The sequence below is a fragment of the Electrophorus electricus genome, chromosome 1 (genome assembly GCF_013358815.1).
Source record: "Electrophorus electricus isolate fEleEle1 chromosome 1, fEleEle1.pri, whole genome shotgun sequence".
NCBI lineage: Eukaryota > Metazoa > Chordata > Actinopteri > Gymnotiformes > Gymnotidae > Electrophorus > Electrophorus electricus.
In genome coordinates this window covers 10,094,746-10,112,408 of record NC_049535.1, presented here as the reverse complement: position 1 = coordinate 10,112,408, position 17,663 = coordinate 10,094,746, and the positions used below count along the sequence as shown (strand labels likewise).

General features: G+C 44.5%; 1 protein-coding gene across 3 annotated transcripts; it reads left to right on the top strand.

Annotated features, from left to right (window-relative positions):
* The first annotated feature begins 586 nt into the window (after positions 1–586).
* fmnl2b (formin-like 2b) lies at positions 587–15,686 on the top strand. Of its 3 annotated transcripts, none has more exons than XM_035532879.1 (27): positions 587–1,135; positions 2,556–2,639; positions 3,400–3,480; positions 4,027–4,103; positions 4,264–4,347; positions 5,502–5,651; positions 6,268–6,376; positions 6,503–6,579; positions 7,118–7,211; positions 7,403–7,477; positions 7,633–7,743; positions 8,067–8,216; positions 8,546–8,647; positions 8,985–9,357; positions 9,707–9,886; positions 10,247–10,371; positions 10,569–10,771; positions 11,126–11,360; positions 11,452–11,520; positions 11,606–11,686; positions 11,848–11,977; positions 12,781–12,944; positions 13,072–13,173; positions 13,298–13,399; positions 13,534–13,657; positions 13,805–13,919; positions 14,343–15,686. In XM_035532879.1, the coding sequence occupies exons 1-26, from the start codon at positions 1,019–1,021 to the stop codon at positions 13,894–13,896; spliced, it is 3,291 nt and encodes a 1,096-aa protein (XP_035388772.1). In that variant the 5' UTR covers positions 587–1,018; the 3' UTR covers positions 13,897–13,919; positions 14,343–15,686. The 3 variants fall into 3 exon arrangements, with proteins under 3 accessions (XP_035388772.1, XP_026860534.2, XP_026860535.2); XM_027004733.2 differs by lacking the exon at positions 13,805–13,919 and adding an exon at positions 10,007–10,027; XM_027004734.2 differs by lacking the exon at positions 13,805–13,919.
* The last annotated feature ends 1,977 nt before the right edge of the window (positions 15,687–17,663 follow it).

Sequence of the window (17,663 nt, the reverse complement as noted above, 5' to 3'; positions counted from 1 at the left end):
GGCTTTGAATTAGTTTAACTGTGAACTCCAACTTGTGTCTGGTGAGTTTTACAATTTACCCATTAGTTCAGAATTAGTCCCTCATATTTCTATTCCTATTATGTAGAAACAAATATTCACTCAACATTTCAGTGAAATAAAGATTTAAGTAAAATAACGAAGAATGACAGAGCAAACTGTCATCTTAATCGAGGAATCGCTTAAATAAAAACGTGATGTAAACTTTAACACAGATTTTCCTGCAAGGTCCTCGGTGCGGCTTGGGAAAATTTGAATTCAAATGAAAGTTGTGTTTACATAGTAAAATAACTAGACTTTCTCCTAACGTTAATCTTCGAATGGCTAGGATAAACTACATCATGTCTTCATTTCTTGGCAAGATGCATATAATAAAGCAACTAACAGTCTTATATTCTAAGTTTGACGGGTTCAGAGGAGCAATGTAGGCTGTAGCTGGAGCCGGAGCCCCACTAAACTCTGAACTACAGTTACCAGCATGCAACAGTGCCAAACGCCCTCCGCCCGTCAGCACGGCGTTGGCACGCCCAGCGGGATCAGCGCTGAACTGGTTCATTGTGTCGGGGACTGGACGAGAGTTTGCGCTCAGGCGTCTGTGATCAACACCACGGATCCACCAGCTTGCCATGCACGCTGTCAGCCTAACGGGGATCGAGGCGTTAACGGCGCTGGCCACATAGAGAGGCCGTGACACGCTGAACAGGAGATGAAGAGTGAAGCAAACTGGCAAGATGAGGATTAATGATGATTAATGATGTAGGGGTGCTGGGCTCGCGCAGCTGATACTCGCGGCTTGATGTGTTTTATCTCGTGCTTGGGTGGAAACGTGTAGTCATCTGTAAAAAAGCACAGGATTTGTATCTACATATCTACATCTTTATGGATATAGATCCCATCCCACATCGCGCTGGGTCTTGATCGTTTATTTATTTGTTTGTTTGTTTTGTGTAAAAGTAAACGTTGGGAAGGTTCGTCGTGTGCCATCAATAGCGAACAAAACATGGGGAACGCAGAAAGTATGGATACCCAGCTCACCGATTTCAGGGCGAGAAATAAGCCCCCAAAACTGCCAATGCCAGACCCAGCAGAACTGGAGGAAAGATTTTCAATTGCTTTGGTAATTATTCATCAATATTGTCCAGGAATTTACTTACCAAGCGTAGCACGCGCCTTCTGTAGTTGCGCTGGTAATGTTGGCAGTCTCGTGCAGATTTAGGCACTCATCTATTGTGTGCAGTCGCATGCGTGCCGCTGTGGGGCTCATCAGCCACATAGATCGCCTACTTTTTGGGGGTGTAGAGCATTTTGCTATTTACAGCATCGGTAGGCTTATTAAATGTAAGCGTGTAAATGTATTTCTGCTATTTGTAGGTGCGATTAGTCGTGTATCAGACCCCATGACCATGAATTGGGAATAAGGAGCAATCCACTGTGAAGTGGCCACTAGTGTTTGCCTTGGTGTCTCAAAGCTATTGTTTTGGGATCGTGGTTTTGACAGCGCTTCATACAGCATGTAGTACTGTTGCAACAATACACAAAGTGCAATATGGCACTAACGGCATAGGCTAAACGTACTAGTTTATTACATTGTTGCAAATTTAGTAATGCAATAGTTGGAAGATTTTTCTCTATGGAATGTATGCTGCATGTGTTAAAAACAATGACAGACGTAATATTACTAATGTTATAATATGCTTTTGAATGTGCTATGGGACTTCCTCCTGAAAGGGGTACATTGTTATGGTCTGCAGATGTATGGCAGGGAGCCTTTCTCTTAGAGGCATCTAAACTCACATGTTCCGTCTACCTAACAGAAATAGATCTGTGCTGAGAACCGATAAGATCAAATCAAAGTTTGCTTGCTCATGACGGAAGCAACATCAGTGTAACTACGTTCTGTGTGAGTGCGCACGTGTGCGTAAGGAGGTGACAAGACAGAAAATGGAGGGAATGCAAATCATTTGGATGCTTGCCTCATTTTCACAAATTTGCATTCCAAATTCTGACCAGTAGCAGAGACTGCAGTCTGGAGTCTGTACCTAGTCTGTCAGATTAGAAGACCGCTCCTGCCTTTTCACACATTTAATCATTCTATCATCCATGAGATGCATTTTGTTTCCAAGTTATGCGCTGTGTGCCTCAGCGGGGACACGTGGGAAACTGGCAGTAAAGCAGTATACTAGGGTGTGTGTATATAGTGGAAGTATGTGTATTATAGTGGACATTTGAGTGTTGGATTTGTCCTACTGCTTTAAAGAAAAAAAGTGTGACCCTCACACAGTGGCTCCTTCACACCCAGTCAGCCCGTAATCAGAGGCATCAGCTGTGACGCAGTAGTCATGTGTGGGACCACAAACTGTTTTTAAACTGCTTCTAACCAAATTCAGACACCAGTTTAAAATTAAAAGCTACATGTTGGATCCCTCTCATGTTGCAAATACCTTTGCAGCCATCACAAAGCAGGGGTGTATCTTGGCAGAGTATAACAACAAACAAGGATGCTCTTGATTTGATGGGTGCTGGTGTGTGTGTCTCAGAATTCCATGAACCTTCCACCGGACAAGGTCAGACTTCTGCGGCAGTACGACAGCGAGAAAAAGTGGGAGCTGATCTGCGACCAGGTGAGTGACATGCCTCAAGTGACCAGGCAAGTCCTTGCAGTGCTGCTCATACCTGAACATCAGTGTCAGAGGTCGGGGTTAGAGTCAGAGACACTTTGTTCAGAGTCCCAAAGGTCCTGCCAAAAGGAAGCTCAGAGAATTGCAGTATTGTAACGTTGGCATGCTGTGTCTTCTGCTGCATCTGAGAACTACTTGAATGATTATATTGTTTTTTCAGAGCTGTCCAAATGGTGTGCCTCTAATCGGCATGGCAACCCAGTTATGGGAACTGTCGTGTTCAGTAGTGCAGCCCTCTGCCTGTCTGTCTCCATCCACCACCTCAGATCTCACAAAGCTTTCACCTCTCACTAGTGAGCAAACATGGATTCCTTATTAAAACATATCCTCTGCGTCCGCCATGTCTGGTTACCATGGTTACGCTGACATGCGGCCGGGAGAGTGGTGTGTGCAGAGGTGACAGAGCAAATAAGGTATGAATAATAAATGACATGCGCTTGGCACCATGGTGGGAGCACAGGGCCAGCACCCTGATGGCAGCACAGGGCCGGAGGTGACGGGACTAGACAGACTGCTCAGAATAAAACCGAAAGGGTGTGCCAAGGAGTTTGATGAGAATAGTTGTGACCAATCAGAGGTCACATATTTTGCAAGCGGGTCAGCTATGTTCCAGTTTAATTTTGCTTTGACTTTGTGCCAGATCTGTAATCATGTTAGTTCTGTGTTTGAGTGTAATTTAAAAAGGTGTCTGTGTGTATAACAGGAGCGTTTTCAAGTCAAAAACCCTCCGCACACCTACATCCAGAAGCTGAGAGGATTTCTGGACCCTGCCGTCACGAGGAAGGTGTGTTACATGTCATACCCAGTCTGTGTTTCAGATGGAACTCTCTGAACTTGCAAACAGTGTTATTGTCATCTTTGAATTTTGAACAAAACTGAGGAGCACCTGAATGTGATGTTCTTCACTGATGGCCTGACCTTTAACCTGGGACACACCTTTTATATGCTGGTCCTGGTATCAATGTGTCAGAGGGTGTGGAATTTTGTTGTGCTTAGCATGTGTTTGTGTCTTTGTGAGTGTACACACTACGGAGCAGCACAATCAGTGTCCAAAGTTCTGCACAGAAAAAAAAATGTTGTGTGCATTTTTACATTTTCAGCACATAGCAGGAAAGGTGGTCAGACTGCCCAGTCATTCTCCCAATCTCACAGAGAAACTCAAAAGGAACCCCACTGCGTAAAAACCCAAGTGAACCCCACTGCGTAAAAAAACCAAAGTGAACCCCACTGCCTTAAAAAAACAAAACAGTAAATCCCAGTCATGGCATATGTTGGTATGGTGCTGATATTTTAGTACTGGGCAACTGAAATATTGAGGCTTTTCCGGCAGAAATTCAGGAGGAGAGTTCAGGAATCCACCCAAGTGCTCCGCGAGCTGGAGATTTCGCTCAGGACCAATCATATTGGGTGAGTGGTCCTTGACCTGTAAATCAGATTGTTTTGACTATTTAATCCCCCACATTAAGTGGAGCTTTGTTTACCAAGGACCATTGTCCATTTAACTGGGTAGCAGGTGTTCTGCAGAAAGAGGTTTTTGAAGTTTAGACTGATCTTACTGTGTCTTCAGGTGGGTGCGAGAGTTTCTGAATGAAGAGAATCAAGGCTTGGATGTGCTGGTGGAGTACCTGTCCTTCGCACAGTACGCCGTTACGTAAGCAGTGTGCTTCTTTTCCTCCATCCCTCCCTCCCTCCCTCTCTCCCCCTACTCTCTCTTTCTCCCTCTCCGTTCCTTTCACTCGCTCTTCTTCTCTCTAAATCTGACAAGATTTTGAGCCGTCCTATCACAGCTTTGCAGACAACACTCTTGGCCCTCTCCCCAGACAACTATGGTCCCCTCATCCCTCTTTATAAGAGTCTTGAACACATCATTAAGTGGATGGGCCAAACCCTTCTGCAGTTTAAGATGAATTAAGATGAAACAGATTCTTAGATTTGGCAACAGCAATGAGAGGTATAGACTGGCTTTTTGGATTCATGCTAGCTCATAACCTTGGTGTACTTGTAGACTGTGATTTCCTGTTTTAGCAATCTCATCAAATCAGTTACTGAATCAGCATTTCATCACCTTAAGAACATAAACAACATGAGAGATTTCCTGACAACTCCGTGCTTTTATGTCTAGTAGAGACTACACAAAAACCACTCAGACAGCTTCAGTTCATTCAAAAGCTGCTGTAATTCTCAATAAAAGAGAAAGAAGAGACCACACCTCGGCCAGACCCCCACACTGGTGACCAGTAGATTACAGAGATCACTTTAACGTATTAATACTGGCCCATCAGTTGCTTAATGATCTAGGACCAGTATATCTGTCTGATATGCTGCAATGTTATGAGCCAAGCAGAACTGTCAGATCATTAGGGTCTGGTTAGTTAGTCCTGACAAACGTATAGACTTAGAGTGGGAAGGTAGCGTTTAGCTGTTATTCTGTTTTTAATGGAACCGGTTGTCAGGATCTTAGAAGAGCAGCAACACTAGATGATCAGATTTTGGTTAGTGACATTTTTATTTCTTAGGCTGTTGGCTCAGATCAAACCTGAATTTTCAGCTCTACAGGGCACTTTTATTTACGTTAATTCTTATTTTCTTTATTTTCATCTTTTATATTTTAATCTTTCATCTTTTATCTCAACACTTTACATTTTTATTTGTCAAATTTTAATTCAACATTTATCATCTTATTTAATTTTGATGATTTTAATTATGTGTATGGGTATGAAACATTCTGTACAAATAAACATGTCTCACCTTGCATGGCTCTGCCTGTCTCACCTTCCCGGTCTTTGCATGTTTCTGCCCCCTCAGCTTTGATGGCGATGCAGCAGAAGGCGCAAGTGGGGAGGCATCCGTGGAAACTCCGTGGAGCAGGTCTATCGAAGATCTCCATGGCGACAGCAACCTGCCCTCGCCAGTCAGTAGCAGTAGCATCCCACGCGCCACACGCCACTCCTTAAGGTACACACACATACACACACGTGTGTGTGTGTATATATACACACATAACACTCCTTAAGGTGTACACTCACTCGTGCAACTCACTCCTTAAAATGTACATGCATGCTCCACACAATCCCCACGTGCCTCTCTATAAGGTGCACACACACACACACACACACATACATACATACATACATATTTACACATGCGCGTGCGTGCACACACCCATATACATACATACATACATACATACATACATACACACACACACACACGTGCACGCGCACACACACGCATATATACATACATACACACACATACATACACACACACACACACGCACGTGCTTAACACACTACTAATTAATGCGCACACACACACATTCCACACAGCATTCCATAAGGTATAGACACATAGATACATGCTTCACACACCAATAATTAAGGCACACACACATTCCACACACCAATAATTAAGGCACACACACACAGCACTAATTAAGGCACACACACACACTCCACACACCACTCCTTAAGACACACACAGGCAAACACACAAAGAACAACACAAATGTTTCCATTATATTGGCTGAGCTACTGTTTTGGTTCTGTGAAACTGTGTGATGCCATCTCAGGTCCAACACTCTTCCCAGCCGAAGGACCCTTAAACACTCTCGCTTGGTGTGTAAGAAGGATGACGTGCACGTCTGTGTCATGTGTCTCAGAGCCATAATGAACTATCAGGTATAACAATGTTATTTACTGAAAGTTAAACCTAATAACCATAATAAGACACAAATGCCATCTAATGGCTAAAGCTCATCTACAGCTGTTTCCTGTGGTACATCTTCATGTTCTCTCTGCATACAGTATGGCTTCAATATGGTCATGTCACATCCACATGCGGTGAACGAAATTGCCCTGAGCCTCAACAACAAAAACCCCAGGTAAGGCTATGTACAAACACACGCACACATAGTATGTATGTTGTAACGTCAGCATTATTTTGTAAAATCTGACTTCATTATTTGACCTGTACATGCACTTCTTCACTTATCAGTCAGTACTGATAATAATCTGACAATTAACATTTCAGCCAACAAACTTGATCAAAGACCCTCATTGAGTTTATAATCAACCCTAATGATAAACTCAATGATATCATTAGGGTTGATTATAAATTCTTTGAGTTAATAAATCATTAGGGTTGATTATCAACCCTATTGATAAACTCACTGAGTCAATACTCAACCCTAATGATCAACTCACTGAGTTAGTGACCTCTTGTATCCTAGATCTGCTCACTGATCCTCTGAGGTGGAATTGATTGTTTGATCTTAGTTTCCTGTAATGTAGTGTATAATCCCTTGCTGTAGCTCATAGAGACGAGCGTTTCCTGTAGAGAATTCATGCCTCGTGTGTGTGTGTGTGTGTGTGTGTGTGTGTGTGTGTGTGTGTGTGTGTGTGTGTGTTGTTCGTGTGCAGGACCAAAGCCTTAGTCCTGGAGCTGCTGGCTGCTGTGTGTCTGGTGAGGGGAGGCCATGAGATCATCCTGGCAGCCTTTGACCATTTCAAAGAGGTACAAGAATGATTTGCAACCATTGTGTGTTTTTTTTTTTTATTCTGTTTTAAATGCATTATAATGATGCTGCAGTTTAATTAATTAATGATGTTTGTAACAATCAGAAGCTCCATGATTTTGTCCTGTTTGAGTATGTGCTTTTGTGGGTTCATTAGGAAGCTTATTTGTGGTCTGTTCCTTTCTCCCAGGTCTGCTCAGAGACCCAGAGGTTTGAGAAACTAATGGAAGACTTTAAAAATGAAGACAACAATATTGATTTCATGGTGCGTTAATATGAGAGCACTCTTGGCCTGAGTGCCTTCCCACTCACAATGTGCACTTGCGGGGTTAGGGTTTATGGTTTAGGGTTTAGGGGTTATGGTTAGGGTAACCCTTAACCCTAACTATGTTTGCGGCCGCCTTGTGTGACCCGCTGCAGGTCGCATGCATGCAGTTCATCAACATCGTGGTGCACTCTGTAGAAGACATGAACTTCAGAGTGCACTTGCAGTATGACTTCACCAAGCTCTCCCTGGACGAGTACCTAGAGGTAAGGCTCTGTTCCTGTGCCAAAGTGGGAAGAGACCCTACTGGGTCAGGGTTAGGGTTAAGTACTGAATGTAGTAGACCATATCACATGTACAATTAAAAAGTGTATGTTAACATTGTTGAAATAGCACATGCATTGGGCACGGTCATGGTAAAAAAAAAAAATGAATGTGGAACCACTGGCCAAATTCAACTGGAGTAAATCCTTCTTCTTTTTTTTTTAAACAGTATAACAGCTTATACACACACTCCTGTAAGGCACATGTGTGTTGCGCGTGTGTTGCACGCATATGTATTGAGTGTATGTGTTTGTCTATGGTTCAGAGGTTGAAGCACACAGAGAGCGATAAGCTGCAGGTGCAGATCCAGGCGTACCTGGACAACCTGTTTGACGTGGGTGGACTGCTGGAGGACGCCGAGACCAAGAACGCAGCACTGGAGCGCGTGGAGGAGTTGGAGGAGAACCTCTCCCACGTACGGCAAGCCGACCACCACTGCACCACCATTCTCCTCCCACTGCAAGCGCCTGCACGTCCACTCATGGGCTTTCAGATGCCAAATGAATCACTGTCAGACTGTGTAACAACTGGGTCATCCATTAGACTCTTAATTGCCAGATCTGTTTGCTTGCGGCCTTTCTGGGAGCTGACATTAATGAACATAGTTACGTAGTCATAAGGAAATAATTTTATTCATTAATAAAATGTTGTGTCCTGAGGGATAACCTTGAGAATTAGCTTGGGCTGTTCGGAGGCCAAACCTGTTAGTACAATATTCTCATTCTCTCTCTCTCTCTCTCCTAGTTGACAGAAAAGCTGTTGGACACAGAGAATGAGGCCATGTCCAAGATCGTGGAGCTGGAGAAGCAGCTTATGCAGAAAGACAAAGAACTGGACACCATACGGGTGAGAGTTACAAACACACAGCCCAAAAACATTAGTTCTCTAAAACATTTTTTTTTTTTGCAAGACCCTTGTTGCTTGTGATCAGTTTTATAATGCAGCTTTATTATAAACTGTGTGCAGACATCATACCCTCATATGGGTTAGATATGGAACTATTGTGGAATTATAGGAGGGGGTAAAATTTGTTTGGACTAGGGTTCTGGGAAGCCTCCCCTCTGCCCCATCAACAGCAAGGGACAACTCTAACCCTAACTCCAGCAGTCTTGAGGGGAGGTGTGGGGCAGGTGAGCTTCATGGAGAGTGAGTAGGTTGTCTGACTGGCATGTTTGCGATGCAGGCCGTGTACCGGGACACCAGCTCGCAGGTGCACACGCTGCGGCGCATGGTTCGGGAGAAGGACGAGGCCATCCAGAAGCAGTGTGAGCTGGAGGAGAAGGCTCACCTGCTGGCGCGTCGAGGTAGCCAGCACGTGCAGGCGCGTGGTGAGGGCGACGGCGAGGGCCAGGCTTGCCCGCTGCCCTCCCCTCCGCTGCCCACGCTGTTGTCACCCTGCCCCTGCCCCGATGCCCTGGCGGTGGCCTGCATGGGCGCCGCGTACAGCCCTGCGAGCACCTCGCAGAGCGGCACCCCGAGGAAGGTGGCCGCGCCTGCTTCTACTCCACCCCCCCCTCCTCCACCACCTCCACCACCACCCATGCCATGCTCCTCTGGTGAGTTAACAAGACAGAGTGGTCTGATGATCCACTGTTTGGTCAGCCTTTTTATTTGTAGTTAATAAATACGGATGGTCACTAGGAACCATCGGCGCTAAGGGAGCTTCTGTAAGGTGAAGGCTGCTGAAGGTGTGTGTGTGTAGCATCAACACGGCCGTGGTAGCTGGCCTGAAGAGTGAGCAGTGTCCTGCTCTCTGGCACATTGCAGCCCAGTTTTAAGTATAGTTAAGAAGGCTGTTATCTGAATTTCATCGTGGTTTCATCGTAGTTTCATGGTCCAGTGTGTTGCCTTTGTTCAGATGCATTTTGTGTTTGTGAGCCACGTCTTCTTTCTTCTGCCATCCAGTGCCTAATGGACCTTCAGATGTTCCTGCTCCACCTCCTCCTCCACCTCCACCACCACCTCCACCTCCACCTGGGCGTGCCATGGAGATGTCCACACCACTTCCCCCTCCCCCTCCCCCTATAGCCCCTCCCCTTCCTGGCTGTGGCACACCCACTGTCATATTCAACTCTGGCCTGACAGGTGTGTATGTATTAAAGTCTTTCTGGTTTTGCTTTTAGAGTTTTCATGCTTATTTTCCTTTGTAAACTTTGTTTGTGCTTTTTTTTGTCCTCTACTTTTTACTCCTTCCTGCCCTCAAAGATGGACCAATCAAGCTCTTCTGTACGTTCCCTCCGTTTGGGTGATCTTTGCTGTGTCGTGATTTATTTTTGGTGTTTTTATATCATTAATGTGATCACTTTTTTTACGCCTTTTTTGTCTGTGCTGTCTTGTGTTGCGTATACTGACCCCAGCCATGAGACATGTTAATTAAAACCTAACGCACTCCATCTGAACAAAACCAGCACTGACACTCTCACCTGTGCCTCTACCTGTCTCCAGCTGTGAAGATTAAGAAGCCAATCAAAACCAAGTTCCGAATGCCGGTCTTCAACTGGGTGGCCCTCAAACCCAATCAGATCAACGGTACTGTCTTCAATGAGATTGATGATGAAAGGATTCTGGAGGTATTTATCTGTCATCAGACTCGGACTTCCTGACATTGATTGGACTACATGACACTTCATAACAGTGATTTTAATTGCAGTATACTACGTGTGCCACCAAGGGATGGTCGTACTTAAATTAGGTCAACGCTAACATGATTTTTACTGTAAAAACGAATTCATATTTTGAGGTGGAATTGCCCTTCTGTCTCTACCAGGACCTGAATGTAGACGAGTTCGAGGAGCTGTTTAAGACCAAGGCTCAGGGCCCAACGGTCGACATGACGATGAGCAAACAGAAGGCCCCGCAGAAGGGGCCCAATAAGGTGTCACTACTGGAGGCCAACCGGGCCAAAAACCTGGCCATCACCCTGCGCAAGGCAGGAAAGAGCTCAGAGGAGATCTGCAAGGCAATTCAGACGTGAGCGCTCCTCAAGGACATTTCACCTCCGAAACCTGTGTACAGCCAATGACCTAGAATTAGGCTCCGAAATATTGTGTAAATGAAGATAAATATTAATAAAAATTACTTTAAGATATATTTATGTGCCAAGTTCTCACTTTCCAGTACATTAAAACAGCAATAGTAAACTCGGCAGCTAATCACCATAAGAGCTGACAGTGTGTCATTGAAGAAGTTCTGTCTTTTTTCCTGCAACACTGCAAAACGTCTCTAGAATCCTCTAAAGTTCTGGCAGCAGTTTTGTCTGTCTGGTTCCGCTGGCCTAGTAACACATGCGTCGCTCAGCCCAGCCCCTCTCTGGCTGTCCCCCAGGTTCGACCTGCGCACCGTCCCCGTGGACTTCACAGAGTGCCTGATGCGCTTCATGCCCACAGAAGGGGAGGTGAAAGTCCTGCGGCAGTATGAGAGGGAGCGGCGCCCTCTGGTGGAGCTCACGGAAGAGGACCGCTTCATGATGCTCTTCAGTAAGATTGAGCGCCTACCCCAGAAGATGACCATCATGGCCTTCACGGGGAACTTCAACGACAGCCTGCAGATGCTCACGCCGGTATGAGTCACTCATGAACAGAATGTAAAATATAACCCAAATATAACACAAATATATCATAAATATAACACAATATCCTTTTTTGTTACAGCAACTTCATGCGATTATTGCTGCGTCTGTGTCCATAAAATCTTCCCAGAAGCTAAAAAAGATCCTTGAAGTTAGTAGCACTTCACACTGACCTTAAATTTGACAGTGTTTCTGATCCTGTGCTGTCAGTCTGTGATCTGGTGTTCTCTTCTCAGATTATACTGGCCCTGGGGAACTACATGAACAGCAGCAAGAGGGGAGCTGTGTATGGCTTCAAGCTCCAGAGCTTAGACCTGGTGAGTCAGTCAGAATCTGCCACATGGTTGCTGAGGAAACCAAACTTCGCCTAAAAACACTGAAACATGAAATGTGGAGGCAGTTATGAGTGCCCACCTGTTCCCACATTCTCTGTGCAGTCACACATCATCTCCATTTTGTTTGTTTGTTTTGCCCACAGCTGCTGGAGACCAAGTCCACGGACAGGAAGCAGACTCTGCTGCATTACATCGCTAACGTGGTGAGGGAGAAGTACATGGCCATGAGCATGTTCTACAATGAGCTGCATTATGTGGAGAAAGCTGCTGCTGGTAAGACTCACTCTGTGTGCTCTTTACCATGCAGCACACACACATATACACAGAGTGTCACAGTGTAGCACACACGTATACACAGAGTATCACATGTACGCAGAGTGTCACAGTGTAGCGCGCACACGCGTACGCAGAGTGTCACAGTGTAGCGCGCACACGCGTACGCAGTGTCACAGTGTAGCGCGCACACGCGTACGCAGAGTGTCACAGTGTAGCGCGCACACGCGTACGCAGAGTGTCACAGTGTAGCGCGCACACGCGTACGCAGAGTGTCACAGTGTAGCGCGCACACGCGTACGCAGAGTGTGTGCAGAGTGTCAGTGTAGGGCGCACACGCGTACACAGTGTCACAGTGTAGCGCGCACACGCGTACGCAGTGTCACAGTGTAGCGCGCACGCGTACGCAGAGTGTACGCAGAGTGTCACAGTTTAGCGCGTATGCAGAGTGTCACAGTGTAGTGCGCACACACGTACACAGTGTGTTACTTAGGAAATAGAATTTACAAAGTAACACACATGTACACATATAAAGTAGCATTTACAGTGTAGCACTTTTACTTATACAAAGTGCCACATTTGCTGTATAATGGATACATATTCTTGATGCAGCTTACGCTGACCACAGGAAATTTGTCATGTTATATGACTCTGTAAGATGTCATTGTTATTTACCCTGTGTAAGATGTCATTAGGTTTATTAGAGAATTATTTGTGTTTATGTATATCTAAATAAGAGAAGTTTAGCACAATGTGGTGTTTGACTGGCGGCTGTAAAAAAAAGGGGGGTTCTCGTGTTTCAGTCTCTCTGGAGAATGTCCTACTGGATGTGAGGGAGCTCCAGAGAGGTATGGACCTCACACGCCGAGAGTACAGCATGCACGGCCACAACTCGCTGCTCAAAGACTTCATCCACCACAACGAGACCAGACTGAAGCAGCTGCTCGACGACGCCAGGATTGCGCAGGTACAGCTTGGCCAAACCCGGAGACACAGGACCGCATGGCCAAACCTGGAGACATGTGTCTCTGAGGACTACATCAGCTGGACAAGTGCTGGTCCTCTCATCACAGCTCACATGCATGTTCTCACAGGATGCTTTTGACGACGTTGTGAAGTACTTCGGGGAGAGCCCCAAGACCATGCCTCCCTCCGTCTTCTTTCCAGTGTTTGTGCGCTTTGTCAAGGCCTACAGGGTGAGCCAGGCTTCCACTCATCCACACATCACTACTTCCACCCATCTTTCAGTCCAGTTCAGGTCAGCTGGAATGTGTCTCTCTCTCTCTCTCTCTCTCTCTCTTTCTTTCTTTCTTTTCCCAGCAAGCGGATGAGGAGAACGAACAGAAGAAGAGGCAGGAGCAGCTGATGATGGAGAAGCTTCTGGAACAGGAGGCCCTGATGGAGGAGCAGGAGGACCAGCAGGTATGGCTTTACCAATTAGCATTTTAGGGATCCCGTGATGCAAAGGATCCGGAGAAAGCCAGCTAAACTATCATAATATTGTAAGTGGGATACTTTCTAGGAAGTTGCTTGTCTGTCTCTCCTAAACACACTAGTCACCATCACATAAGGGCAAGAGACAGCAGCAGGATCTGATCGCTGAGCTGAGGAAGAGACAGGGGAAGGACAGCCGTCACGTCTACGAGGGCAAAGATGGTGCCATTGAGGATATAATCACAGGTACAGCAGACGCAGTCAAGGGTGGCGTGCCTGCTCCCACCTGTGAGAGTGATTCTGTCATATACTGCGATAAAGATACTTCTGTTTCTCTCAGGTGCTTTTCTAGAGCTAGAGTCAGTGTTGTTTTTGGCTGTTGTCTTGCTACAGTGCTGAAGACCGTCCCCTTTACTGCGCGATCGGCCAAACGGGGCTCGCGCTTCTTCTGTGACCCCGCCCACTCAGAGGACATCCATTACTAAACTAAATTCTCTCCCTCAGAAAGGTGGCTTAATGTCTGTCTCTCTCGCTCTCATCTTGCCTTGCTTTCATCCATCCCTCTCTCCATCAGTGTTTCTCATTCTGCATGAATGGGCGAATAACGTGTGTGTTAACTGTGTACACGCGATGAAGTGTGTTGCCTGTGTACAAGTGATGAGGTGTCTTGCCTGTGAACAGGTGATGGGATGTGTGCTGCCTACGTGTTGCCTGTATACAGGTGATGAGGGGCAAGTTTAATCAAGTCACCTCTTCTCAACATTTCATCCTTCCTTCTGTGATACCACATGCATGGCTGAAAATATTGCGCAGATGTAATTTCAGATGTGCCCATTGCTCCATATGCATGAGCCGCTGCTCGTGGTCAGCGCTGCAGGTCGTCTCGTATATGGAGACAGGTGTCTAACTGTCACTCTGTTGCCACACGCAGACCTGCGTAGTAAACCCTTCCGTTGCACCGACGCCCTCCAGACGAGTAGGACGAGGAACTTTTGACACCTTTGAGCACCTTTGGTACTCTCCGAACAAGTGACGACCTGCTAATCCACCTTACTCAGCCAATGAACAGAAGTGGGTGTGTCTACTTATTAAAACAAAGGAGAGGTAGAAAGTGCTCACCCCAGCCGCTTCTCCATCCTTCCACTCCACCCGCCTCTCCATCCTTTCAACATTCAAGCAGGAGGTGAATGAATGTTCATGTCCCCAAGATGTAGAAAACTGACTTTACTTGAGCACTGGATATGCAGGACACTCAAAACTTACAAAAACTGGAATCAATCAGTCAAACCCTCCGATCTCCAGTGGAAGGAGATGTGGTTGTGGTTGGGTTTTATTTATTTTTTTAACCCCAACCCTTTCTGACATTTTTGAAAGGCCAGTGCTCATGCTTTGAGAGAGTGTGTAGCCAGTGTAAAAAAAAACAAACACCCTGGCTGGGTGAACGGAATCGTCTTCATCAGGTGCTCGTGGTCCACAATCTCTTCCCTACTTTGGGATTCGATAAAGCTGAGCAGCTGTTACTGTCAAAATGGGAAAATACCCATGATGCACTTTGCTTATAAACATTCAGTTATTGTCCTTTTGAACTCTCATGCAAAAAGAACTGGTTAAGAAGAGAAAGAGTTGTGGGTCTGATTTCTACACTGGTACTGAGGACTATAATCTCCCTGTCTGCGGACTCCCTATTAGTTATGGTCAGTGTAACCCTGACCTATTAGTTAAAGTTTCCTGAAGGGAGGGGTTGTCTGAAGGACTCTTGTAACTCCGTGTATGTCCATCTTACTTCAAGCACAAACGTCCTGTCCTGCTTGACCTCTTGTGATGTATGATGTATGTAAACTGTTGAACAGAGTTTGCTTTCTTTTTTTAAAAAAAGACACTGCGTGGGGAAAATCCTTTTTTAAATGTAAAGATATTTTGCTACAAAAGTGAATCCCTTATTTTTTACATTGCCCATCCATTGTGATACTGTATATATTGTTGAAAAAAAAACAACACTGAAATCATTTGAATGTTATGATGTCACATTGTATGGCAGTATTATTTAGTTCAGTGGTGAAGAAAATGAATCAGTTGACTCAGTGCTGATATCTCTCCCTCTAATCAAACATACTCAGTATTGATAATCGTCTGTGATTGCACATTACACAAAAATGCTTGGACAGACATTAGTGGCACATGTAACTTTTTTTTTTTTTTTTTTTACATTGTTCTTTAAAAACAAACTGGAATCAAAGGTTGTCTGCAAATAAAGCAACAACATCAACAAATTAAATGTGTTATTGCTGCCTCGTTCTTGCAGTGGCTTATAAGACATTCATATCATACCCAAGGCTACTGGGGGTATTTCATAATACAGGTCTCTCCCACTCTCCCAGTGTAATGTTACACTACGTTTCTTTTCCAAGTCCACTTCTCCACTGACATGTTTAGTGCCTTTAACAAGTGATGTTCAGTGTATGGTGTAAGCTGTTCCTTAGCTCAGGTTATCTAATCAAACATACACTCCATCCAGTATGCCACAGCACAGGCAGACATGAGTTGGGCCTCCAGATATGTTTTTCTGTGATTACGAGAACACAGCATAGACTCTTGAAAGGAGTAACTTAATGTTTTACCATTATGAAATTGGTGCCCTAGCAACCCCTAATCCTAATTCTAACCCTAACCCAAGTTTTAAAACTTTCTCTAAAATGTAAGCAGTCAAATCCCAACTGATGGTGTTGAGTTTAAGCAGGGTGCCCCCGGGTCCTTAAAAATCTTAATTTGTATGAAATTACATTTTACAAATTTAAGGAATTGAGTATTAACTTGTTTTAAATTGAAAATTGTGTGGTGTTGAATGTTTTGCTTCAGACGCATATCTTTGCTGTTGCCCATTTCAATTACGGAAATTAAATTCGTGTGACTAACACAGTTAGTCTCAGACGCCCAAACGCCGATTATAAATCTGACAACTGCTTTTACTTCAGGAGAAGAGAAATGTACTTAATCAGCTGATAATTAAGATGTTTTTAAAACATGTTTGTTACCATGAGTCAATATATCTTCATCTGTAGTACAATGAAGGGCAGTGGTGGTACCATGGTTAAGATACTTGAATTGTGATTGGAAGGTTGCAGGTTCCAGGTTCCAGTCCCACCACTGCCAAGTTGCCACTGTTGGGCTCCTGAGCAAGACCCTTAACACTCAGTTACTCAAGTTGTACTCAGTCATAATTGTAAGTCAGCTCTATGCTGTAAATGTAACCCTCAATATAGCTTCATCTGCAGTACACCCTAGCCCTAGATATTATGTGAAGACCAAAATGAGGAACATACCCTGCATTTCTCATTAAGCCACAGCAGCAACCAACATTTAGTACCAGGAAGTTTCATAGAAGGTACTATCAGAACCTATTAAGCACACAAAGTATGATTTACTTTGCTTAATTACAGTACTATGTCCTATATCCTCCTTTATCCATTGCTCTTAGTGCTATAGAGTCCTGAATGCTGTAATTTATTTACACCCAAAAGGTAGCAGTTTCTGTTTCTGAGCGTGTCCTAAAAGACCCTCTAATATGTTTAATACCTGTAACAGCTTTAGGATACAAGGTTAAGGACTTTGTGATACTGTCTTACAATTGTTTTGTATTGTATTGTAATGAACAAAAAGCTTTAAAAATAATCACTTGGTTCATACAGAACTGCACTGCCCATTTATTGCACCAAACTAGGAAATCTGCCCTCATCTCACCCATTTCCCCTTATAGTTTGTATCTTTAATATTTGATACCTTACAAAGCATATCATGGATTTTGCCCTTCCTATCTTTCTGGATCCTCCGCACCCAGAGATGGAGATACATAAACATTATATATATATATAATGTTTATGCATGGTACATATACACACTATATTTTGTTTCTGTGCTTTAATTGGGTCTATTACTATGAAGGGCAATGCAAAAGAATGCACCATCACCTTAAACTATTATTAGCAGTACCACATTATAACCACAAGGTGGCAGCAAAATGTCAGGCCACAGAATAAGGACAACCCACTCAGTAACGCTTAAGAAGTAAATGAATAAGCATGATCTAAACGCTTTAAAAAATGTAAACAGTTACTACGTTGCTCACATTATTTTAAGACCTTCGCTGAAAAGGCAACCTAACAGACAGGCTGAAAAGAAAAGATCTGATTGTTGATTTTAGAAAGAAACAGAATGTCCCCCTTCCACTGTAAACGGAGAGAGAGTAGAAAGACTC